The sequence below is a fragment of the Mobula birostris genome, chromosome 3 (genome assembly GCF_030028105.1).
Source record: "Mobula birostris isolate sMobBir1 chromosome 3, sMobBir1.hap1, whole genome shotgun sequence".
NCBI lineage: Eukaryota > Metazoa > Chordata > Chondrichthyes > Myliobatiformes > Myliobatidae > Mobula > Mobula birostris.
In genome coordinates, this window is record NC_092372.1 from 178,524,683 (window position 1) to 178,552,460 (window position 27,778).

Genomic DNA, 27,778 nt, shown 5'->3' on the forward strand with positions numbered 1-27,778 from the left:
CAGAAGGTAGAGGTCAATTATGGCTGGAGGTCTGCATCTAGTGATGTTCTGCAGGGATCTGAACTGGGACTTCCGTTGTTTGTGATATGAATGACTTGAATAAAAACATGGATGGATGGGTTATCAAGTTTACAGATGACAAAGATTGGTAGCATTTTGGATAATGTAGAAGATTGCCAAAGGATACAGTGGGATATAGATCAGCTGCAGATATGGGCGGAGAAATGGCAGATGGAGTTTAATCAGTCAAGTGTAAGGTGGTGCATTTTGGGTGGTCTGACAGTACAAAGTTAATGCCAAGACACTTAACCGCACTGATGTACAGAGGCATCCAAGTCTCCAATTCCCTGAAGGTGGCCATACATTGATAGAGCGGTAATGGTGACATTGGCATGCTTGCCCCTGTTCATCATGGCATGGAGTCCACAAAACTAGTTAGACTGCAACCGGAGTATTGCGTTCAGTTCTGGTTGTGCCCTGGTAGGAAGATTTGGACTCCAATAGAGTTTAGAAAAGGTTTATCAGGTTGCTGCCAGGACTAGAACACACGTGCATAGAAGGAAAATCTGGATGAAGTAGAGTTGTTTTCTCTGGAGTGGCAGAGGCTGAGGAGAGACCTGATAGAAGTTTATAAAATTATGAGAGGCATAGAGTACCTTTTCAGAGGATTATAATATCTAATACTTGAGGGCGTATAATTAAGATGAGAGGGGAAATTTCAATAGGGGCGTGCAGGACAAGTTAAATTTTAATAAAACAGAGTGTTGGGTGCCTGCAATGTGCTTCTTGAGGTGGTGGTGGAAGCAGATGCACAACAGGGGTGTTTAAAAGGCTCTGAGGTAAAACATCAGGGGCCAAAGAGCTTGTTCCTCTGATGTACCATTCTATGTTCTAAACACATACTTGCACAATCAGACGGAAATGGTGCAAAATTTCTACAATGCTGTTGAGTAGACAAACAAATAAGTGCTTATTCTATCTCCCAATTCACAGGTACAATAGCAAATAACAAAGATAACCCTTTTTCTGAATTTTGGATACACCTCTCAAAATGCAGAGATAAGAAGTACAAGGGTATGTTTAAAACTCATCTGAAGTAATAAATAATATAAGAAGAAATATGCCAAGAGTGGTTTTCAACTTCACAGATGCAGACTTTACTACTGCTTGACCTTACAAATTCATCCGCCTCTTCAGACAAAAATAAATACCTGGCTGGAAAGCAGGTGGAACCAGAAATTAATCAAGAAGCAGGCTGAAGAACTTCATAACATATTCAGTGATCCAACTTTGAATTTTATTGGATAGCATTTTTGAAGACACATGCATGATGGGTTGAATAGTTTTGTTAGGCTCCCCAAAGGTCTGCTTAGATACATAATGCAATGAGCACTTATTACAAATTGATAAGCAAATTACACTTCCAAATAAAAGTCTAAAATTACATACTCATTATGTCCAACTCTCCAATTTCAATCTGTCTCTGGGTTTTCACAACATCAAATGGTAAAGTCAATACAGCTGCAATCTGAAAGTAAAGGCACAACACAATTCCACTTATTTCTATTTTTACACAGCTTAAACAAGATTCAAATTTTAATGAGAAAGACTAAAAAGGTTGTCTACGTTGTATTATTTATTCTTTATATTGATGGTAAATGAAAATATGTGTTGAGATATTTCTCCTTTGGTAAAGAATACACATGCCAATCCAGAACTCGCTCCTTAAAAATGCACTCTAATTCAAAAATGTCTTTCCTTCAGTTTCTGGTTTTCGTAAGGCAATTTTAATACTAGGAAGGCTTCATGTAACAGGGACTAGAAATAGTGGTGGCACAGTGACACAGCTAGTAGAATTGCTGCCTCACAGCAACCTGGGTTCGATCCTGATCAGCAGTATATTTATATGGAGTTTGCATTCTCCATATCACCAAATGGGTTTCCTTTGGGTGCTCCAGTTTCCTCTCTTAGACCATGACATAGGAATAGAATTAGGCTGTTCAGCCCATTGAATTTTCTCCGCCATTCTATTATGCCTAATTTATTCTCTCTCTCGATCCCATTCTCCTGCCTTCTTCCCCGTAACCTATGATCCCTCCCTCCCAACCCCAATTAATCAACCTCTGCTTTGCCAATGCCATTGAATGGAAAATCCTACAAAAAGTAGTGGATTTGGCCCAGTACATCACAGGTAAAGACCTCCCAACCTTTGAACGCATCTACATGAAACACTGTCGTAGGAAAGCAGTATCCATCATCAGGGATCCCCACCACCCAGGTCATGCTCTCTTCTTGCTGCTACCATCAGATAGAAGGTGAACAGCCTCAGGACTCGCATCATCAGGTTCAAGAACACTTACCAACCCTCAGTCATCAATCTCTTGAACAAAAAGGGTTAACTATACTCAACTTCATTTGCCCCATCAATTGAAATGTCCTTGTTATTTACTGCTACTTATTTATATTTGCATTTGCACAGTTTGTCATTTTCTGCACCATGGTTGATCTTTCATTGATTCTGGCATAGTTACTATTTTATAAATTTGTTGAGTATACCCACAAGAAAATGAACCTCAGGGCTGTATTTGGTGACATATATGTACTTAATAAATTTACTTTGAACTTAAATATACCCAATGATTTGACCACAGTTGCCTGTGGCAATGAATTCCACATATTCACTACCCTCTGGCTAAACAAACTCTTCGTCATTTCTATTCTAAATAAACGTTCTCTATTTTGAGGCTGTACCCTCTGCTCTTAGACTCACCCACTAAAGGAAACATCCTTTTCACATTCATTTTATTTAGGCCTATCAATATTTGAAAGGATTCGACTAAATCCCGCCCACCTCCCATTCTTCTAAACTCCAGTGGGCACAGGTCCAGGGCTAACACACACTCCTCATATGTTAACTTATTCATTTCTGGAACTATTGTCGTGAACATTCTCTGGACTCTCTTTTGCCAGCACATCTTTTCTTAAATAATGGACCCATAACTGCTCTCCATACTCAACAATACTGGTTGCATCATGGCCTGGTATGGAAACATCAATGTCCTTGAATGGAAAATCCTACAAGTAGTAATGGAGTAGTAATCCATCACGGGTGAAGCCCTCCCACTACTGAGCATGTCTACATGGACAGCAGCATCCATCATCAAGGACTCCCACCACCCTGACCATGCTCTGTTGTCACTGCTGTCATCATGAAGAAGATACATGAGCCTCAGGACCCACATCACCGGGTTCAGGAACAGTTATTACTCCTCTGCCACCCGGCTCTTGAACTAGTGGGGATAACTTCACTCGCCCCATCACTGAACTGTTCCACAACTTATGGATTTACTTTCAAGGGCTCTTCATCTCATGTTCTTGATAGTTACTACTTATTTATGTATTTTTAAAATTTTGTATTTGTATAGTTTATTAACTTTTGCAAATTGGTTGTTTGTCCATCCTGTTGGGTGTGGTCTTTCATTGATTCTATTATGTTTCTTAGATTTTCTGAGTACACCTGCACGGAAATGAATCTCAGGGTTGGATATGGTGACATACATATACTTTGATAATAAATTACCTTGAACTTTGAAGTGCAGCCTGACCAATCCCTTATAAAGCCTCTCAGCATTACATCCTTGCTTTTATATTCTAGTCATCTTGAAATAAGTGCTAATATTGCATTTGCCTTCCTCACCACTGACTGAACCTGTAAGTTAACCTTTAGGGAATCCTGCACAAATTCTCTCAAGTCCCATTGCACCTCTGATTTCTGAATTTTCTTCCCATTTAGAAAACAGTGTATGGCTTATTCCTTCTACAAAAGTGCATGACAATATATTTCACGACACTATATTCCATCTGCCACTTCTTTCCCATTCTACCAATCTGTCGAAGTTATTCTGCAGACTCTTTGCTTCCTCAACACCACCATCCCCTTGACCTATCTTCGTATTATCCGCAAACATGCCCACAAAGCTATCAATTCCGTCATTCAATCATTGCCACAAAATGTGAAAAGGAGTGGCCCCAATACCGACATCTGTGAAACACCATTAGTCAACCAGAAAAGTCCCCCTTTATTCCTACTCCAGTCAGCCAATTTTCTCTCCATGCTAGTGTATTTTCAGTAACACCATGGGCTCTTATCTTAAGAGGGGTGGCAATATTGCAATTGCCTTCCTCACCACTTAATTTTTGCAAGTTGATGGGAATAGGGAAGGATTAGTGTAAAAATTAATGCCCGATAGTTGACATAGCCTCAGTAGACTGAAGCACCTTTTTCTGTGCTCTCTCTATGACTCTAGTGGTTTGAGTCACTTACTCATTATCACTGTGGAGCAGTATTTTGCTGTTCTGCCACATTATGCCACACATTTCTAGCAAATATTAAATTTATATCATGTCCTGGAAAATGTTGTTCACAGGTGCAATACCATGCTGGAGGCCCATAAAGTGTCTGGTGTAGCTTGTTATTCAACCATGAACACATTTTCCTAATGTATCCTATATCCAAAGAAAATCTAGCTTGTTTAATACTAGTTTACTTTCTAGGCAGCACAATTACACCAATTACTCACAGTCCACTCTTAGAAATACAATAGTATTCTTTATCAGCTCCTAATAGTATACAAATTATGAATGCTAAATATCAATTTTGATATTCATACCGCTTTTTAAGAATGTATGGAGAAGCAATCTCAGTCCCTTTTCAAAACACTTCCATTGAAGTATAGTAGTTAAAATAGAGCATGTATTTTTGATTTATGCATTCTCACTGTGACCTTTAAGGTCAGCAGTTTTTGGTCATACTCCCAGTGTCAGATTGGCATGTAGGAAAATAACAGATACCAAAAATTTGATGCAAATAACCCTCTTTTGCTTTAGGCAATCACTGAAAGATTCTGAGAACAGTTACATTTCAAGTGCAGTTATTTAGAGGCAGAATCAATATTTTTCAAAATCCTTTTAAGGATGACAAGAACATCTCGTCCAGCTGAAATCTGGAAAGCCCCTTCAAGATTTCCAAGGATTCCCAATTTGTCACCAGCATAAATAGTGGAGAAATTAGATAAGCATACTTCTCCAGGATTCCTCCAAATGTAATGATAAACAGTCACAAAAATTTCCATGGAAGTTCCAACTGTCTGCCATTAAAGACAAATGATCCATTTGAAAGTGTTTAAGAGGATCCAGAATTGTCTTCATGTAACCTTGGGCTATATGTAAATGCAATACCAAAACCGTATCACAGAACTTTCAACGACTCAGTATACAGATGAAGTAAACACAAGAATAACTCCTATTTTTAATGTGAATGGAGAACTATTCAACACAAAAGGGAAAACCAAGATAGAGTTAGAAAAGTAAATTTATAGAATAGGCTTTTTCAATTTACATAAATACAAGGAATACTCTGTTAAGCAACACACAATTTTACTGTGGAAAAATTATTCAATATGGACTGACAATAGATCATTGTAAAACCTCTCAGGACTAAAGAGATATCATCCATACCTTTCTTTCAAGACACCCTAGGCTTGCAATTTTCATTGGAATTTAATTAATTTTGCAATTTGCCCATATATTCTAACATTAAACAACCAAAGGCTATTAACTAATAATAATAGAGGATAATTACTTTACAAAAGGCACAGTAACAGTTACTTGAGATTTTGATTATGTTTGAGTGCTTAAGTAAGACAATTAGTTAAAACAATAGAAATAAATTCAGATTTACAAAACATTAAATTTATTGTGAAATGCATTTGGTTTCAATATGTGACCTAAAATCACCTATCATCCCTGGTAGAATTGCTTACATAACTGGAGTCAAACTTACTGCGCCTGATGATGCTCCTGAGGAAAAACTGATCGCTAACGTAGGTTCACTGATATTGTACTTCTTGCATAACTGTTTCTTCATCAGTTCATAGTTAAACCAGTAAATGGCTGTGAGACAGATAGCTGAATTAAAACCCTGTTGTGTAACTCTATAGTTCCAAGGCAACACACCTCATTGCAAATGAGGAAATATACAAGATAATGTAGACGTTCATTAATTACCTTTGATTCAGCAGTTAGGTTTTTCGGTTTGTACTCAATACAGCTTAATTGCTAACAACAAACTAATATTTATTTGTCATAAATGACTATTAATTGTTTGTTGGCACAGTATTACTTGGCTAATCCACAACAATAAACAGCTAAGTAAAATGAACACCTCACCAGGGAATGTGACTAATGCTGCGGTTTCTCTAAAAGGAAATCAAACTCATGACATTCCGATGTAGTAAGATGATTTTTATATATTGTCATAAGCCCTCTAGTTGTGATACAGGTGCATGAAAGTGATGAAGACACAGAATGCAGACTGGAAGTTTCAGTACTTAAGATAATAAATGCTACTTTGTACCTGAGCAAAAGCAGCGATGACAGTAGCAAATACCAGAATGAAAGGACAGAAGAGAGAGAGTATCAGAACCCATTGGTGGCATTCAGGGACGTTAAAAAAAGTACTGCATGTAATTGCCTACAAGCCAAATTAGCTTTAGTTCTACTGACACTATAGTGCCTATAAAAAGTATTCACCCACTTGGAAGTTCTTGTTTTATAACATTGAATCACAGTGGATTTAATTTGGCTTTTTTGACACTGATCAACAGAAAAAGACTCTTCTTTTGTATCAAAGTGATCAAAGTTGAAAATTAATCACAAATATAAAACACAAAATAATTGATTGCATGAGTATTCACTCCCCTTAATATGATACACCAAATCATCACTGGTGCAGCTAATTGGTTTGAAAAGTCATATAATTAGTTAAATGGCGGTCTGTTTTTGGAGACCTGTGTGCAGTCAAGATGTTTCAATTGATTGTTGTAAAAATACACCTGTATCTGGAAGGTCCAACTGCTGGTGAGTCAGTGTCCTTGCAAAAACTACACCATGAAGACAAAAGAACACTCCAAGCAATTCTGCAAAAGGGTTATTGAAAAGAACAAGTCAGAGACAGATACAAGAAAATTTCCAAGTCACAGAATATCCCTTGGAGTATAGTTAAGTCAATCACCAAGAAATGGACTGCGCATACAACTGATGCCCAAGTGCTTCACCAGTCACAGCTTTATGGGAGAATGGCAGAGAGAAAGCTACTATTGCAAAAAACTCACAAGATATTTCAACTAGAGTTTGCCAAATGGCATGTAGGAAACTCTGAAGTCAGCTGGAAGAAGGTTCTATGGTCTGAAGAAACCAAAATTGAACCTTTTGGCTATCACGCTGAGTGTTATGTTTGGCACAAGCCAAACACCACACGTTATCAAAAACACACCATCCCCACCATGAAGCATGCTGGTGACTGCATCATGCAGTGGGGATGCTTCACTGCTGCAGGCCCTGGAAGTCTTGTGAAGGTAGAGAGTAAAATGCAGCAAAATACAGGGAAATCCTGGAGGAAAACCTGATGTAGTCTGCAAGAGAACTGCAACTTGGGAGAAGATTTGTTTTCCAGCAAGACAATGACCCCATGCATTCAGCCAAAGTTACACAGGAATAGCTTAAAAACAACAAAGTTAACTTCCTAGAGTGGCCAAGTCAGAACCCAGGCCTCAATCCAATTGAGAATTTGTGGCTGGACTTGAAAAGGGCTGTTCACCCAAGATCCTCATGCAATCTGTCAGAGCTTAAGCAGTTTTGTAAAGAAGAATGGGAAAAATTGCAGCATCCAGATGTGCAAAGCTGACAGAGACCTATCCACACAGACTCAAGGCTGTAACTTCTGCCAAAGGCGCAACTACTATCTTGAAGGGGGTGAGTAATTATGCAATTATTTTGTGTTTAAATACTTTTTAAACACAAGGGAGTGAATACTTTTTAGAGGCAGTATAAGTAGGAGTAATATTGTAACTCATCTGTCTTTAATCAGTCAGTGGTCATTAGTGAGAATGGTAACAGTGGTGGAGTCAAAACAAAAGAAGAAAATCAATGTACATCAGCACACACATGGGAACTGATACCTGTGCCACTACAGAAATTTTCACGGCAGACAATAAAAGATACAACCTATTGGAAATATTATGAAGAATCAGGTTTCGTAATCTCATCATGAAAGTTAGGCCCAGATGAGGCTGATTTATATTTAAGCATATTGTGGATGACATTGCTCGAGGGATGGAATAGTCAGTTTCATTAAAGGAGTATAAACAGTATCACATGCAATCACACCAGAAGCCACTGACTCAACAAAACTAATCTGATGTCTTTGGTCCACTCAGACTCAGAAGCAGAATTTAGCTTCCTCTCTGCTCACTTCATTATATTAATACATGATTGCAACCGTGGCCATTACAATATTGGCTGAATGGCCATGGTAGAAGATTTGATTCAATTGATAAAAATGTAAAAAAGTGGAGTAAAATGGAAACTTTGAAAGGGCAGGGGACCGAGAATAGTAACAGAGAAAAAGTAATAACTTACCACATACAAGCCAAGGACAGAAGATTGGACATGAACTATGCTTGGCGTGGAACAATGTCCCTTTGGTGACTTGGTGATTACCATGAGGAGGGGCAGGGGAAGTGGGCAGGACTAACCAAGATGTTTGTACAATAAGTCATTGGAATGGACTTGTTATATGCTTTCAGCATATTTTTTGTTTCAAATTTCCAACAACTGAGATTTATTTTGCTCCAAGGAATAAACTTTTTTTTAAGGTGGCAGGCTGCAACTAATGAGTATTATGGGGATTGGTGCTTAGGCACTAAAAAGTCTGCAGCAATGGCTTTCAAATTATGATGTAAATAGGAAATAAAACTGGGAAGAAGTGAACAGAACAAAAATTGTAAGGAAGTGAATAGAAAGAAGTGAATACAAAGTGGTTAACAAGGGATATGGACACGAGAATATTATAGATGGAACATAAGGTGACAGAGCTTGAAATTATATACATTTTGTTATTCACAGCCATATGAATAAATACCCTTGTATGCACAAAGTTAACAGCAGGCACATCAAGCAATCAAAAAAGTAACACACATAAAAGTTCCTGGTGAACGCAGCAGGCCAGGCAGCATCTCTAGGAAGAGGTGCAGTCGACGTTTCAGGCCGAGACCCTTCATCAAAAAAGTAAACGGCTTTATTCAAAATGAAGATAAAAACGGAGCTAGCCAACTAACTTATCTGTACATCATTAAACAGGTCTGTTGATTAGCAACCCAACTGTCTATCCAACTCTCAAATGAAGAGGTGATATTTGAGCAAGAGTATAACATATTTTCCAGTATAATTGAAAAAAATATAAAGGTCCAATTTCTGCAGTTCATTACATTTCATGAACACTGGGACCATTGAAAGCAGGGTTGTGAGTGCGGTAAAGAATGATACAGAAATTGACTCAAATAGTATAAGGAACAAATAACGTGTATGGTTTTGCACACATCTATGTTGTTCTCAACATTTCTCAGGGAATTATTTTAATGATAGAGACAAAATATGTTGTGCAAAATTGAAGAAGTGTTTAAGATAATACATTTGGTTTCAATTTGGTCATGTATGGAACACAGAATAGATGCTCCATGCTCCTTGCAGAAAGCTCTGTAGACAATCAGATGCAAGGCAGGGGGAAGACAGGAAATAAAACAAAAGTTGTTATGTTAAGATAAGAACTGAAATACACCAAGTGTTTCACCAATCACAAATCACACGAATTAAAACTCACAATACACTTCTCAAATTGTACTGTCTTGTTATCACTGGACACACAAATACACTCGTCTAAAAGGCAAACATATATGCTATTAAATCAAGATGGACATGCATGAAAACTTCCTCAAATCTCATTAACTCGCTCACTTCTTTTCTTGCAAGAGGAGTTTGGGCACAATTTAAAGCAACTAGCTGCCACTACTGGAGAAAAAGAGTCCATTTGTCCATATACAGTATTGACTATTATAAAGGGCAGAATGGAAGCTGTGGCTACTGAAGATGTGGTAATGTACAAGGTATTACCATCCAAGGATTAACCACACTGAAACGCAAGAACAGAGGAATATGTTAAGGTTGAGAGACATTCGAAGAACGCCTCAACCACGGCCATTTTAGCATCCCAATGCCATTCTAGACCAACAAGTAAATCTACATGTCAACTACAACAACCAGATGGTATCCTTAGGGAAGTTTTGGTGAAGAGGCTCTTCTTTCACAAATTCACCCTCGCTTAACAACATCTACCTGAGGAAGAGGCCACGTCACATGGTGACTGCAGCCAGATTCAAGAAAGGAGAGAAATCTGTCTGTGATAAATACAGCAGTTTTTCCAGCTGTCTGCCATAAGGAAAGATTTCACAAGCGTTCTCCTTCCACCAGGCAGAGTTATTCAGCTAGAGCAGGGGTTCCCAACACGGAACACTCGGTTGATGATAAGGGGTCATGGCATAAAAAAGTTTGTGAACCCTATAGAACTTCCTCTATTTCTGCATAAATATGACCCAAAATGTGATCAGATCGTCACACAAGTCCTAAAAGTAGATAAAGAGAACCCAATTAAATAAATAACACAAAGAACATTATACTTGTACATTTACTGAGAAATATGATCCAACATTACATGTAAAAGGTAACTGCTGTGACCCCCTTGCACTGCAGTAACTTTAACCAAATGTTTCCAGTAACTGTTGATCAGTTCTGCACATCGGCTTGGAGGAATTTTAGGCTATTCCTCCTTACAAAACTGCTTCAACTCTGGGATGTTGGTGGGTTTCCTTGCATGAACTACTTGCTTCAGGTCCTTTCACAACATTTCTATAAGATTAAGGTTGGAACCTTAACTTGGCGTTTCCAAAACACAGATTTTCTTATTTTTAAACCATACTATTGTTGATTTACTATTGTCTTGTTGCATGATCCAACTTCTATTAAACTTCAGGTAACGGACTGTTACCCTAACATTCTGTAAAATGTCTTGATAAAAATTTGAATTCATTGTTCCCTCAACAATTGCAAGCTGTCCAGGCCCTGAGGCAGCAAAGCGGTCACAAACCGTGATGTTCCTTCCACCATGCTTCCCAGTTGGGGTGAAGTTTTGGTGTTGGTGTGCTGTGCCCTTTTTCTTCCAAACACAGCAGTGTGCATTTCTGCCAAAAAAAGTTCTACTTTTGTCTCACCTTTCTACAAAACATTGTCCCAGAAGCGTTGTAGAACATCCAGATGTCTTTTGCAAACTCGAGGTGTGCAGCAATGTTTTTATTTGGAGAGCAGTGGTTTCCTCCATGGTGTCCTTCCATGAACACCATTCTTGTTCAGGTTTTTCTTAGGGTGGACAAATGAACAGAGACTTTAGCTAGTTCTAGAGATTTCTGCAGGTCTTTTGCTATTACCTTTGGGTTCTTTTTCACCTCCTTCATCACTGCATGTTGTGCTCTTTGCAGGAGAGTAGCAGCAGTACTGAGTTTCCTCCATCTGTAGACAATTTCCCTTACTGTGTACTGATGAACACTCAGGTCTTTAGCTTTTTCCAACTTCATGCATCTCTACAATTCTTCTTCTAAAGTCATTTTGATTAAGGTATGGTGCATTTAAACAGATCTTTCTTTCTTTCAGGAGAGCAGGCTCTGTCAGTAATCCGATTTTGTGTGTCCCTTTTCTTTTATACACAGGGCAGGGCACCTCTACAACCCACACTTCCAACCTCATCTCATTGACTGGAACACCCAACTCCAAATAGCTCTTGTAGAAGGCATTACCCTAGAGGTTCACATACTATTTCCAACAAGTACATGTAATTATTAGATCATTTTTCTCAATAAATAAATAAGCAATTATAATTGTGTTATTTATTTAATTGGGTCTCTTTATCTACTTTTAGGACTTAAATGAAGATCTGATCACATTTTAAGTCATATTTATGCAGAAATAGAGAAAACAGAGCTCACAAACTTTCTCGCACTACTGTAGGTCCCATTTTGACTTTACAAAAAAACTGATCATCAACTGTGGGACACTATATAATATCATTTTAAATTCAGATGCCCTAAAGAAAAGTGTTACCATCCTATATGCAAGCCATGATGTTAACGAAAGGGCTTAATATCAGTACAGAATATCAAGCAAGGCTGCAACTTCGCTCCTAAATCTTTCTCATTTGTTTAAACCTCACCTCCAACAAGCTTCCCAGTAGACTGGAGTAAAAACCCAACTGTTAAAGCATTTATCTCAACTTCTGAACTATAGTCACCCAACTTCAGCAGGAGTTGTATTAAGATGAGCAGGTAGTAAGGAAGGCAAGTGCAACGTTAGCATTTATTACAAGAGAACTAAAATATAAAAACAAGGATGTAATGCTGAGGCCTAATAAGGTTTGGTCAGACCACATTTGGAGCAAGGAAGGCTATGCTAGCATTGGAGCAGGTTCAAGGATTACAAAAAAAGGAACCCAGGAATGAAATGGCTAACCTATGAAGAGTGTTTGATGGCTCTGGGCTTGTACTTGCTGGGGTTTAGAAGAATGAGTGGGAAATCTTACTGAAACCTACTGAATATCAAAAGGCCTGGATAAGGTGGATATGAAGAGTATGTTTTCAAAAGTGGAAAAGTCTAGAACGAGAGGGCACAGCTTCAGAGTAGAAGGATGCTCTTTCAGAACAGAGATAAGGAGGAGTTTCATTAGCCAGAGTGCTGTGAATCTGTGGAATTCATTACCACAGACGTCTGTAGCAACCAAGTCATCGGTCTAAAGCAGAGGTTGATAGGTTCTTGATTAGTAAGGGTGAAAGGTTACAGGCAGAAAGCACAAATTGGAGTTGACAGGGTAAATAAATCAGCCATGATTGAATAGTACAGCAGACTTGCTGATCAATTGGCTTAGTTCTGCTCCTGTGTTATGATGCTTCTATAAATGCATGTATGGACCACATGCTCCAAAGTGTTGTCAATTTGTTCAGCATACAAAATAGGTCTTACATCCTCATAAGTCTTCCAGCAATTTCTCCTACTGCATAATACTGTCCCAATGACAATAGTCCACAAGGACGCGGCAGAAATTGTAGATCACTTGCATATCTCGGGAGGAAATACAAAATGAAAGAGTAGATAAAAATGATGAAACTTATTGCACGGAAACAGCTTTTGGCAATCTGAGGAAATGTACTTAAAGATCAAGTTGGCAAATCCAGCACAAAGCTCATGGTCTACCTGGCAACAGTGTAGGCTTCTGAAACATGAAAATCTACAGCAGGCACATTAAAGCACTAAAGCTGTATCACCAACATAGTCTCCACAAAATCCTGCAAGACCAATGTTAGCATCCTTTCCTAGGCTCATAATCAAGGCTCTAACTGCACCTGGCTGGTTATTGCTTAAAGCACAGAATTTAAGTTAACAACATTAGATTACCAAAACATTCTACTTCGGCCACTTTAAACTCAGAGCAACCATCATGAAAATCAATTTGTGGCTTGCTGAATTTCTCAAGTACTCCATAGTCCCTCCTGAGCTAATATAGAGTGAAAGATATTAGAATGATTGTAAGAAGGCTATGCACAGTGGGTGGAGCTATTTCTTGCAGTGTAGCAAGTTACATGCACTTCATCTATATCAACATCCATGCTGCTAAGAGAGTTCATCTGATCCAAGCCTGCTCCTTCTGCTGTAGGTTTCATTGCTCAATGAGGATTCTCAAAGCAGGCTTCCAAGGCAGAGAACACATTTTTGTATATTAAATTAAAAATACTAACACAGCACACACTCAAAATTTGGTGGCAAAATTTCTAGGCTTATATTTTAAGACTAATTTCAAAACCAGTGTTTCAAACCAAAGCTGCCCTTGTAATTACAGAATATGCTACCACTAAGCAATTAAATCTATATCTAATGTAAGATTAGTAGAATCTAAGACTAAGTTATACAAATGACATTTACTGCTATCATATTTTGCATTTTTGGTTTGGAACACTTTACAAGTATTGCTTGCATGTGCAAACTATTTAAAAATGCAAAATCATTCAACTGGATGCTGTGGTCAGCTTACAAAAAGCACCAGTGTAATTCTTTGCTCCAAAGCCCACATTCCCTAATGAAGAATGAGGTAAGTAGGTAAAAGGCACAAGTCCAAAGAGACTGAGCACGATGCAACTTAGAACTACTTACTTCAATATCAACATATTCTGCCTGTAATTTGCTTTTTAATCGTCACATTAGCTTCCCTTTTCTTGAAGCACTTATGATTCCAACATTAAAAGTAACTAATCAACTACTTCATTAAATAGATCTACCCCCAAAAATTATTTGAACATTTAACTGTTCAGTTAAAATACATTAAACAGACAAACCTGAGAATGGCACATCTCGAAGCACTGTGGGACCCCAGCCTCTCCAGAGAGACAGCCAACCACTCTGTGCTACTGAAGTCTGAATAACATACTTCAATTCTCTGTAACTCAGCCTACGAGACTGGCTCTTCGTTCTGATTAGTTCCAGAGGGCTTATGACAGTAACTGCACCCACTGAAAGATGGAAAGAGTGAAAAGCAAAATAAAATTACAGATGCAAGAATTCTGAAATAAAAATGCCTATAAAGCAGGTAACACAAGTGGGGAGAAACAGAGTTTTCATGAACTTTCATCAAAACTAGGAAAAAGTTAGTGTTAAAAAATTTGCTAATAATGAAGTAAGGACTAGGGGGAAGAGAATGACGAGAATGTTTATTTTTACCAACCCTTCCTGCAGCTTAAAATGTTTAATGTTTAACCTTTTCTAGGTTCACTGAAAGCTCATTGGCATGAAATATCAACTCTCTTGTTCAATGTATACTGTCAAATCTGCTAAATGTTTTCACTGTTTTGATTTAAGAACATAGAACAGACCCTTCAGATCACAATGTTGTGCTGAACTAATTAGTAATCAAATGTAACCAAACTAATGGAATTAGTAACCAAACTAATTCCTTCTGTCTACGCAACACCCATATCTTCATTTCCTGCACATCCACACACCTATCTAAGAACCCCTAGAACACCTCTGTTGTATTTGCATCCACCATCACCCCAGGCAGACACCCACAACTTCATGTAAAAAAATAACCCTGCCCACAAATCTCCTTTGAACTTCCTCTATCTCACATTAAATGCATGGCTTCTGGTATTTGAAATTTTAACTCAGGTAAAAAGATACTGGCAGTCTACTCTACCTATGCCCTTCATAATCATATTAACCTCAATCAGATCTTTCCTCAGCCTTTGCCACCCCAGAGAAAACTATCCAAGTTTACAGAACCTCTCCCCTATTCCAGGTTGCGTCCTGGTAAATCTTTTCTGCACTTTCTCCAAAGCCCCTACCAGCCTTCCTGCAATAGGGCAACAAGAACTGAAAGCAATACTCCAGATGTAGCCTAGATTTTTACAAATTTGGAACCTAACTTCCCAACCCTTGAAACATGTTCCTTGACTAATAAAGGCAAGCATGCTACATGAGTTCTTTCCCTATCAAGCAAATGAAAAATACTTACATGTAAAGCCAATTATATCATTTCAAAAAGTGTATTTTAGAACACTCACAATGGCCAAGAACTTCATTTGAAAATGTTTGACAAATAACGAAGTTTATAAATATTCTACTCAGGCAGTTAAGTTAAATTATATCCAACCTCTCATTGCAGTTCTGAGGAAGAGACCCCAATCTGAAATGTTAACTTGCTTTTCTCTCTACAGATGCTGCTTGACTGGCTGAGTTAGCATTTTTGTTTTTATTTCAAATTCCAGCAGCTGTAGCTTGTTTTCCAAGGGGATTAAGGGGTATTTAAATAGTGTAATCAGGAAATCTTCCTGCACTAAATAACATCAGGATGATGTATAATGCTTCACATATTCTACAAACCAATCACATTCATTCTAAGATTTTAAGTCTCAACCAGATGATTTTATAGGGAAACCAAGAAAAGGGTCACTGCCGTTTCACAAGCTGAAGTGCAACTCAGCTTTGTTGTAAGCTGCCTCTGATGTCCAGTGGGAACCACGGGAAACTACAGCTAGCCAATCGTCTTTTGGGTAAGGGAGTATATCAAGCTTCGCACCATAAATAAAGTTTTATTCTATAATATTTGATAGCAATGCAAAATGTGAACCTCTAGACAAGATTTTGGGACACAAATTTAACAGCAATCAAAACTCCATCATTAGGTCAGCTATTCTATTTTGTAGAAGAACATTACTATTAGTTACTTGTGCAAAAGGGAAGTAATGTTAGAATGAGACTATGCTGAATTTTGTCCTCTTATCTTGGGTGACAGAGGAGAGACAGACAACAGATGTTCAGGAATATTCACAGATATTCATAATTTACCTCGAGCAGAGGCACCGGCTATCAATGGAACATAGTTGCCATCATATCCTAGACGGTAATTCATGAAATTCCGCAACTGATCATAGCAAGTGAAATAAATAACAGTAGCAGGCACGGCCATTATTCTGTAAAAAAAAAATCACACATCATAATAAGAGTACATTACAGCAATTTGAAGTGCGCAAATGTAACAATGCAAAAGAAATTCCTTTATATTGCAATGTTAAGATTGTAAACTTTTATTAAACAGTGAAACAAAATTTTCAAATAGTAATGTCTTACAATAGCGATAGTCTGCAGTAATTCCAAGGTGGCCACCACTCTGCATATCTAAGATAAAGTAATCCCCCTCTCATTAGAAGTTAACAGGAAACAATGTGCAAAAATCTTAGGCACCTCTAGATTTTCAATATAAATTTTGATTTAGATTTATTTTGAACTTCTGCATTTTGTCAGTAGAAAAGATCAAAATTTAGGTTCCAAACATACATTTTCCAAAAAATTAGATGTTACAGAGAATGTTTTGTATTTTGTTAAACAAAGTAACATACAAAGAAACTGACCACTTTTCAAATAAAAACTTGACTACTTTGTAGGTATACAAGCCCAGTGCGTCATTAAACAAAGGTAACAAACAGATCAATGAGATAATAAGTTGAATGAATTAAACTGATTAATTGAAACTGAAACAGGTGTTGAAGGAATCAAACTGGGAAAAGGACAACCAAACTAAAAGGTGATGGTGTAACAATTGTAACAGTTTAATTTTCAAATCATCCATTTTTACATCATGGTGAGAGTGAGCATAGCAACAAGACACAAGGTGGTCATCCTGCAGTAGCAAGGTCTCTCCCAAGCAAAAATTACATGGCAGACAGAAATTTTAAGATATTCTGTCCAAGCAGCACGAAGAAATGGGCAAGGCTGAGGACCAGAAATGCACTGGTCAGCTACAGAAACTGAATGCAGCAGATGAGAGATACATCAAATGGACGTCTCTTCTAAATTGGAAGTTATTAGCTTGGAACTCACAGAAACCACAGGAACCCAACTACACCCCGAGACAGCTTCAGAGAATGCTTATCAGAAGTGAGCTTCATATAAGAGTTGTTGCCAAAAAAACATTCCTCTCAAGGGGAAACAAAGCCAAGAGACTGACCTACACACAAGGACTGGGGTCCTGAATAACAGCAGCAAGTGCTCTGGACAGACTGGTCAAAATTTGACATTTTTGGCTCAAACAGCATGCTGTGCATCCGTAAAAGAACTGGAGAGCACTATATGGATGAATGTCTGCAGCTAACAGAGAAGCATAGTGAAGGTTCCCTGCAGGTTTAGGACTGCATTTCTACAAATGGAGTTGGTGACCTGGTTAGAACTAATGGAGTCCTCAATGCTGGGAGTGCAAGCAGATTTTCATCCATCACACAATTGCATCAGGGAAGTGTGTGATTGGTCCAATATTAATTCTGTAATCCCAAGCACATGGCCGAGGTCATAAAGAACCATCACATAAGGACAAGGAGTTCTCAACCAATAGCATAGCCTCCACAGAGCAATGATCTCAACATCATCAATGCTGTCTGGAATTATCTGGAGACAGAAGCAAGACAGCCGAAGTTTGCAGAAGAACTGTGGCAAGTTCTCCACAATGATTGGAGCAACATACCAGCTGATTTTCAGTATCTCTAAGAGAGTTGATGCAGTTTTAAAGGTAAAGGGTGGTCACACCAAATATTTATTTTATTTAGTTTTTTTTCTGATTTCTGCATTTTATAATAAATTTGATAATTAGAAACTTTTCATTTCATTATTTTTGATAGCATTTCTGCTTCACTATTTTTAAAATAAGTGCCTAAGACTTTTGCACAGTACTGTATATCCGGGGGAAAAGACTTTTGGTATCCTCTTTTATATTATTGGCTAGCTTACCTTCACATTTCATTTTTACTCTCCTTATGGCTTTTTTAGTTCCCAGTTCTAATAAAGTCTTTGTCCCAAATCATTCACGCTGTCTCTCTTCCCATAGTGTGGCCTAACCTGCTAAGTATTCCCAGCACCTGCAGATTAATTTTCACTTTCTTTCTGATAATGGCAAAACACTTATAATATAAATAATTGGATAAGTTTTGAATTAACCCAGACCCAAAGTATTTTTAAATACAGAATTGCAGTTCAGAATTGGAAGTCTCAAAATTTAAGGCAGCATGATTTAAATAATCTTACAATGTTGGAGGGAGTCCACTCCAGAGTGACTTTAGACCCTCATTACGAACAATTTGAATAAATGCATCCTGGAATACAGAAATAGGAAAATCCTTGTATTATTTCAATGATATAAAATCAGCTCATTTGAAAGGAGAAATCTATCACAGCATTGATTGGTTGGTGTTTTCCACCTCCCATGAGCAAATACTAATTCTGATATGTTGCCACATACTTTCAACAAATATATTCACACCTCTTAATACTGAAGTAAAGCACAATGCATAGTAAGTAACTTGTACTAAATGTACACTAAGTAACATAACAATAAGCTACTCAACACCAAGGTACAATTTCTTGGTCTTTTGCCTGCAGGGAAATGAATGCCACCTCAGGAAACTGGGATACCTTCTGGCAGTCTTCAACTGTGGTAAGTGACCTTTTATGTTCTCTGAGGAGCATACATGGCTTAGTCACCATAAAAACAGATCTTTAGCCCACCATATCTGCTGCCCATTATGGCTGCCTATAGAAATGCTATGTGTCTGCGTTAATTCCATCTCTCTCTCTCTCAACACCTTGATCATTTAAGAAGCTGTTCAGATGTCTCTTAACATTCTTACTATTCCCATCTCCATTACCCCATCCGGAAGCTTACTCTAGATACCAACTATTGTGTGAAAAATATACTAAGATTCCCTTTACATTTCCCCCCTCTTACTTTAAGTCTATGACATAAAGTTTTCAAGTTCCCTATCATGTTAACCAGACAATGGCTCTCTGCCCTACTATACCTCTCAGAATTTTTATACATCTCTATCATAACAAATTTAGCTTTCGTTGTTCCATGGAAAACCCAGGTTAACAAAGTTCTTTATTACTCAAGCCCTACTATGTAGAAAATCTTCTGCACACCCTCTCTAGCTTAACCACATCTTTCCAATAGTACAGCAAACAGAAATGCGCACAATACTCCGAAGGGTCTCGGCCTAAAACATTAACTGTACCTCTTCCTAGAGATGCTGCCTGGCCTGCTGCGTTCACCAGCAACTTTGATGTGTGTTGCTTGAATTTCCAGCATCTGCAGAATTCCTGTTGTTTGCGTTTTCAAATTTCATCGTTTCACTTCCGGCTTTTTAAGTTGTCTTCTTTTGGTTTTTAAAAGCTTCTCAAACCTCTAACTTTCCACTATTTTTTGCTTTATCACATGTTCTCTCTTTTGCTTTTATGTTGCTCTTACGTCATCCTGTCTTTAGGATACCTCTTGTTCTGCACCTTCTGAATTGTTCCCACGAGCTCCAGCTGTAGTTATCCCTGCTAGTGTCCCCTTCCAACCAACTTTGGCCAGCTCCTCCTATGCCTCTATAATTCTCTTTACTCCATTGTAATACTGATATATATGACCTTACTTTCTCCCTCTCAAACTACAGGATGAATTCTATCATATTATGATCACTGCTTTCTAAGGATTCCTTTAGTTTAAGTTTCCGACTCAAATCTGGTTCATTTCACAACACCCCATCCAGTATTGCCTTTCCCCTAGTGGGCTCAACCACAAGCTGCCCGAAAAAGCCATCTCATAGGTATTCCACAAATTCCCTCTTGGGATCTAGCACCAATCTGATTTTCCCAATCTACCAGCATATTGAAATCACCCACGACTATAACATTGCCTTTTTTACAAGCCCTTTCTAACTTCCATTGTAATCTGTATCCTACATTTTAGCTGCTGTTCACAGGCCTGTGTATACTGCCCAGAATCTTTTTACCCTTGCAGTTTCTTACTGCTACCCACAAGGATCCTACATCATCCAATCTTATGTCACCTCTCTCTAAGGATTTGATTTCATTTTTTACCAAATGAGCCACTCCACCCCCTTGCCTACCTGCCTGTCCTTTCAGTAGTGTAACCTTGGATGTTAAGCTTCCAACTGTGATCTTCTTTTAGCCACAACTCAGTGATACTCACAATGTTAAACCTGCCAATCTACAACTGCACTACAAGATAATTTACTTTATTCTGTATACAGCATGCATTCAAATATATCTCATTGAAATCTTTCGAATGTTGAAAGGCCTAGACAGAGTACATGTAGAAAGGATGTTTCCCATGGTGGGAGGGCCTAGAACAAGAGGCCACAGCCTCAAGATAAGGGGGTGCCCAATTAAAACAGATGGGGAGATATTTCTTTAACCAGAAGGTGGTGAATTTGTGGAATTTGTTACCACAGGCAGCTGTGGAGGCGAGGTTGTTGGATGTATTTAAGATGGAGATTGATAAGTTCTTGATTGGCCATCGCACCAAAGGTTATGGGGAAAAGGCTGGGGAGTGGGGCTGAGGAGGGATTGAAAAAAAAGGATCAGCCATGATTGAATGGTGGAGCAGACTCGATAGGCCTGCTCCTAGGAAATTCTGCTCTTATGTCTTGCGGTCTTATGACACCTTCAGTCTTGTATTCATTATGCTTTTCGATTCTTCCCCCAAGTCACACTTCAATTCATCCCACTGACTGCAATTTTGCCCTATTATTTACCTGCCCTTCCTCGCAGTCTCTCTACACTGCATGTACTTGTATACCAACTGCCTCATTCTCAACCCTATCACTCCAGTTCCTACCTGTGTCAAATTAGTTTAAAGCCTCCCTAACAGTTCTAGCAAACCTGCCTGCAAGGATATTGGACCCTCTTGGGTTCAGGTGTAACTTGTCCTTTTTGTTCAGGTCATACCTTCCCCAGAAGTGATCCCAATGATCCAGAAATCTGAAATCCTGTGCTGTGCATGCATTCACCTGCCAAATTATTCTACTCCAAGCAAAGTTATCGTTCGCCAGGAAATAACAGACCTTGCACTGCATAAAATTAAAGTGGAAGTATATTTACAGATATTTTTACTTGACAAACAGTTAACAGAAAAAAAAGAAAAAGGTCCCATTACAGTTAAACCAGTCTAAATGTGCACATAAATGTTGGAGCCCCTTTCTGGAGTAGCTGGGTGCTTCACTCTGATTACTCGCACGTCGAACCCATGTTCTGCGTGAAAGACACCAACCACAGCTCGAACTTCATTTGAAGGCCATTTTGAATGAACAGGTTAACTCAGGACTATTGATACTTGCTCCTTGGAGCCATTCATCTGCACAAAGCCCTTCTTACAATGGGGTCTTTCCTCTGGTAGGATATGAGCATCTTTCCTTGTTATCCGCTTCATGCCACCTTCATCTTCCAACACCTCCCAACAAAAGACCCAAAAACCAGACTACTGTTGTTCAGAAATCTGATCCTGCCCAGCTCTCTCGAATGTTCCGTGGCATCTCACTGGACAGAATATTACAGAACATTACTAAGACAAACCCGATTGGCTGACACAACCTTCCTGAGCTAATCAATCGGCTCCTTATCTTAGCAAAAGCCAAAACACTAGTCTATGAAGCTTAATTAGCAGACCACACTGTTTTGCAGAAGAGCTACTAAAATAAATCTGCAAAATAAAATACCTCACAGCATAGCAGTAGAAATACAATAAAACATCTTTTAATCAGGACCTTACACTATAGAACCCCATATTAGCACTGCATTCCTCCTCTCCCCTCTTATGTACTGAGCCACAGAACCAGACTCTGAGCCAGAAACCCAGGTGACCCATCCCCACCAACATTATCCAAAGCGGTATGCTTATTATTGAGGTGAATGGCCACAGGGGTATTCTGCACTGGCTGCCTATCCACTTTCCCTCTCCTAACAGTCGACAGGTACCTGCCTCCTGCAGCTTAGGGGTTACTACTTCCCTGTAGCTCCTATCTATCACCTCCTCGTAATCTGAAGGTCACAGAGGTGTAGCTTCAGTTCTTTAACACACTCTAAGGAGCTGCAGTTCAATGCACCTTGTGCAGATGTAGTTATCAGGGAGACTGGAGGTCTCCCACATCTTACACAAAGAACATACCATAACCCTGGACATATTCTCACTGAACTAGCTACGATACATACTAATGGGCAAAGAAAGAGAAGGCCAACTTATTAGAAACTTTATTTCATCCTCCGTGTATTCTCACCCAAGTCTGTTGAGCCAAACCCTGAACATCCAACAATGGATGCTCCACTTAAACTCCACTTCCTTTTACTGCCCCCTGCCTAATAGATCGTTATGATTGCAGCCTGCTGAAAACCATGCTTGATCTTCTACCTCAGTGCTATCATCCAAGACACATTTTGCCTCTCAGTCCTAAATTACCTATCCCTTCTGAAACCAGGTGCCTTCATTTTAGACTGATGAGCCAGTGGAAATATTTTCCCTGAATCTTTCCTGCAGATGTTTTAAGAATTTTGTATGCTTTGAGGAGATTTCATTCTTCATCACTATATGGTCTACAACCTCAGTGTACTCAGTTTCTCTTCATACTGGAAATTAACCATCCTTGGAATCAATTCAGTTTTCACTGCAAACCTACAATGCAAAGTAGATTGTTTTCAAAATTGCAAAAGGACTACCTTACTTGTATATTCTGGTCCTCTCCTAATATAGGGAACATGCCATTCCCGTTTGTAATTGTTGGCTTTCAATAACCTGTGTGCAACTGTACATAGGTCTACCCAATCCCTCATCTTAAAAGGAAAACAATATTGACCATTAAATGCTGTTTTCAGCAGATGTAGATTAGCTGTTTGCCATACACATTTGGACATATCAACAGCATAATTAATTATTAGGAAAAAATGCATTATTTATCGGTATCAAAATTACATGTTCAGATGAAATTCTTAATTTGCAGGTTGTGTTGAGCTAGCATTATAATAACTGGCATATAGCACTGTAGTAATTAAAGTGGCCACCTTAAAGCTTCAGAGGGAGTGTTTGCTCTTGATGTCAATTGATGTATGTGCAGAATATGCATATTCTTTCTGCGACTTAAAGTGTTTGCTCTGGGTGATCTCGTTTGATCATACTCTCCAAAGAACTGCTGTAGATGAAGTGACTAGTGTAAAGTATACCTTGTGTAGATTAACAGCAAAAAAAATAACAACCTAAGCTGAAGGAAGCTCCTGGGAGCTGACAGTGACATGATTAACCAAATTGATTCCTATTCTATCATAAGTTGTCAATGAGTAAATATTAATATAGATAAAAATGTTGCTGAAATGAATTCCAGAAGGCAAGATGCTTACCAATGTTCCTCTAAATTGTCCAGGAGCTTTATACCAAGCACTGGTACTTCCATTCTCACAGACACACAAATGGTCCATCAGGCCATTGCAGTACAGAAAACATTTGCCTAGATTTTAAATAATTTAAAGAAGTATAAATAGCATGTTTGATAGACTGTGAGAAAAATAAATTAGTGAACACCAATAACACAGAAGAAATTCAATGGATTTTATTGTATATATGAACAAAATAAGGGAAATTCAAGTCTCGCAGCAACACAGTATATTCCAACTTGCAGCTGCTCAGACATTTTGGAAAGAGACATTCTGAGTCATGTTAAATTTTGCTACTCAAATAAAGAAATAGAAAAAGTTTACCCAAAGTTCCTTCAGCGTCTTATTTTATGCAATGGAAAAGTTTACATTAGTTGGTTAAAATTAGCATTTCCTTTTAGTTATTATAGTAGCTACCTTTAAAAAATGGAGTTCTTTGTGCTTGTAGTCGTATTTTCACAACATCAAATGGAGTAACTGTAAAAAAGTTGTAGCCTGTTAATTAATGCCCAGCACAATATTATGTTGTAAATGTTCTATTTTAGATTTCATTTAAGTAATGCAAAATAGCCAAATTCAACCAATTATGTGTCAGCTTATTCTGCATATATCATTGTTTACTTAATATGTTACGACACAATACCACACTTTTTCTTGTGTGTTGTGCACCTTGGTCCGGAGGAACATTGTTTCATTTAGTGGCATACATGTGTTCAGTGAATTGCAATAAACTGAACTTGAATTTAAACAATGAATGTCATTCTCAGCCCTTTGAAATGAAATTGGAGCACAGAGGAATCCCATTTCCTTCTAATTTTCCCTCGAGCTCTTCTTCCCACATTCCCAACAACTGCCCTCAGATTTTTACCTCACTTACATATTAATCAAGTTGAATTGAACTGACTTTATTTCTTACATCCTTCATATACATCAGTAAAAATCTCTATGCTATGTCTTCATCTAAATGTGCAATCATAGTAATTTATAACAAATAGAACAGTCAAAGTAACATAGAAATACACTCGGATCAGAGTGAGTTAATCAGTCTGATGGCCTGATGGAAGAAGCTGTCCCAACCTGCACATCTTTGGAGTGTGGGAAGAAAAGTGGCCAAAAGAAGAAAGTGCAAACTCAACACAGACTGCACCGGAAGTCACGATTGAATTCTGCGAGGCAGCAGTATTAGCTGTACAATTATTTAGATATTAAAAACAATTTCTTAAAAATTGAAGTAGACAATAAAAATGGTTTCATAATCACATACCGTCTGCAATACCAGTGGGATAGTAGTGTCAAATCAAAGGCAATTGAGTAAATTTTGCTCAGAAGAACTGTATTAATGTAGGCCTGTTTTTTGTTGATACATAAATAGAGCTACTAGAACTTGATGTTTCAATCCCTATGGTAAGTCGGTACTCTCGATGTTGGCAGTGGGCTTGGAGTGGTGACAAGGAGGGAGGGTAGGTACGTCATCGGGGTCATCAGGTGGGCACCCTCCTTCTTTGACGTTTCGTTGATGAGCCCACGACGTCTCCACAGGGCTCAACGGTGCTACCTGGCGTCCCAGATACACCCCCCTCAGTTCCATACCCTCCTGTCTTCATCTTGCAGCCCAGCTGTTGTCTTTCCTTTTAATCCAAATCCAATTGCTGCTTTCTTCTGCTGCATTTGACAAGGACTTGATTGCTTGTTGGAGGGAGCGACCCCTCACCCCCATCTTCTTCAATAGACTGGTCGTAGATGTAGCAACGAATCCCCTGCATCCCACTTCTACAGGGAAAATCTTGGTCTTACAGCCATTCTGGGCAGCTTCAGTTGCCAGTTCAGAGTACTTGGTCTTTTTCCTCTCATAAGCTTCTTTGACACCATCTTCCCATAGTACTGTCAATTCCACAACATATATTCCAAACTAGATAAACAAAAGTAATTCTGCAGTTGCTGGAAATCTAGAGTAACACACACACAAAATGCTGCAGGAACTCAGCAGGTCATGCAGCAACTATGGAAAGGAACAAAGAGCTGATGTTTCTGGCCGAGACTCTTCATCAAGACTAAAAAAGGGGGAAGAATATAGAATAAGGAAGTGGGGGAGGGAAAAGGAGTAGAAACTAGAGGATGATAAATAAAACCAGGTGCGGGGAAAGGTAGGTGGATGGGGATGTAGCTGCTGTGAGAAGTTGAGAGATGATAGGTAGAAAAGGTAAAGGACGGAAGGAGGAAACTGATAGGGTAGGAGAGGAGAGGAGACTGTGGAAGAAAGGGAATGAGAAGGGTCTCCAGAAGATGATAGGCAGGTGAGGAGAAGGGAAGGGGTAAGAGGAAACCAGAACAGGGAATGGATAAAGAAGGCGGGGGGGCAAAAAGGAGGAAATTACCAAAAATCAGAGTAATTGATGCTTATGCTGTCAGGTTAGAGGCTACCCAGACAGAATCAGAATATGAAGTGTTACTCCTCCAACCTGAGCATGCCCCATCGTGGCAGTAGAGGAGGCCATAGACCTGTATGTTAGAATGGGAATAGGCAGTGAAGTTAGAGTGACCACAAGGAAATCCTGCTTGCTGTGGATGGACTGAAAGTCCTGGACAAAACCCCAGCTCTTTAAGGCTCACATTGAAATTCTGGCGTGAGACTTCTTCAAAGTACCACTGAAGGCCCTGCTACTGATTAAGCTTTGGATGCTTGTGACCAGCAAGATGGACCATCTGCAATCATACCAGTTATATGCAACCATGGACAGACTTCAACGTAATTGTGCCAAAGTCTGTTTATCAGTTTATGCAATTTAATTAAAAACAAATCTACATATATGCCCCAGTAGTGTTTATACAAATAGTATACATTTTCTTCCGATTTTCACATTGTCATACCAATTAATGACGTCAGAAATGCACCAGAACATGATGCTATCATTTGCTGGAGAGGTGTGATTCCGTTCAAACCAGTGGCCATCTGTGAACTTGTCATCTTCCTTTATTCTACAGTACAGACAAAACATTAGAATTAAATTTTATAATTCTTTAAATAAAATTGAAATTCCAGATACAGTATTAGTACTACTTTTGAAAGCCATTTATAAACTTGACCTCCATTTTCTGTAAAATGACCATGAAAACCTACCTCATTCACTTAGGTTTCACTTATCTGTCCAAACATCATCTGGCATTTCAATGTGAGTCTCTGATACTGCCAGTGAAATGAATTGGGAGCATTTTACAGCATCATCAACCTCACACAAACGTACGACATTTATACAAAATCTTCCAACTTGTAGCAAGGACCTTGTTTATAAATGTTGAACTATATGATTTTCATTAAATCAACAGAAAATAAAGTAAGATTCAGAAACAATGACAAGAATGAAGCATTGTGCAATAATCTAATTTCATATTTTACATGTTTACAGTGGCCAATTTTACATTTTCATGTACAAGGAACTAACAGTTTTCATTTTTCTAAAAGGCCATGACAATTATTAGGCATAAAAGCAAACAAGATTGATTAGGAACTTCATCCTGAGAAAGAAGTGAATATACATCCGTAGCCACTTTATTAGCTACACCTTAACTCCTGCTTGTTAATGAAATATCTAATCAGCTAATCATGTGGCAGCAACTCAATGTATAACAACACCCAGACATGGTCGAGAGGTTCAGTTGTTGTTGTTTAGACCAAATATCAGAATGGTAAAGAAATGTGATGTAAGTGACTTTGACCATGGAATGATTGTTGGCGCCAGATTGAGTACTTCAGAAACCGCTGATCTCTTGGGATTTTCATGCACAACAACCTCAAGAGTTTAGGGAATGGCGTGAAAAACGCAAAAAAAAAAATCCAGTGAGAAACAGTTCTGTGGGCGAAAACACCTTGTTAATGAGTGAGGTCAGAGGAGAATGTCCACACTGGTTCAAGATGACAGGAAGACAACAGCTCAAATAAACATGTAGGCACTAAGTACAAATTCTGTTTGGGGGCATAATTCAATCAGAAATTGGCCCTGAAGCAAATGTGACCTTTTTTATTGCAAAGAACTGCAAAGTCACCTGG

General features: G+C 38.6%; 1 protein-coding gene across 2 annotated transcripts in view; it reads right to left on the bottom strand.

Annotated features, from left to right (window-relative positions):
* Positions 1-27,778, bottom strand: part of LOC140195454 (mitochondrial glutathione transporter SLC25A40-like) — a 49,271-nt gene that overhangs the window by 9,961 nt on the left and 11,532 nt on the right. For both annotated transcript variants that reach the window (XM_072253766.1, XM_072253767.1), the window contains 8 exons: positions 26,602-26,709; positions 24,151-24,210; positions 23,701-23,807; positions 18,559-18,626; positions 16,333-16,457; positions 14,325-14,498; positions 5,843-5,952; positions 1,450-1,528 (listed from right to left, as the gene is read on the bottom strand). In XM_072253766.1, the coding sequence (XP_072109867.1) occupies positions 1,450-1,528; positions 5,843-5,952; positions 14,325-14,498; positions 16,333-16,457; positions 18,559-18,626; positions 23,701-23,807; positions 24,151-24,210; positions 26,602-26,698 (820 nt within the window). In that variant the 5' untranslated portion in view covers positions 26,699-26,709. The remainder of the gene's footprint in view (positions 1-1,449; positions 1,529-5,842; positions 5,953-14,324; positions 14,499-16,332; positions 16,458-18,558; positions 18,627-23,700; positions 23,808-24,150; positions 24,211-26,601; positions 26,710-27,778) is intronic.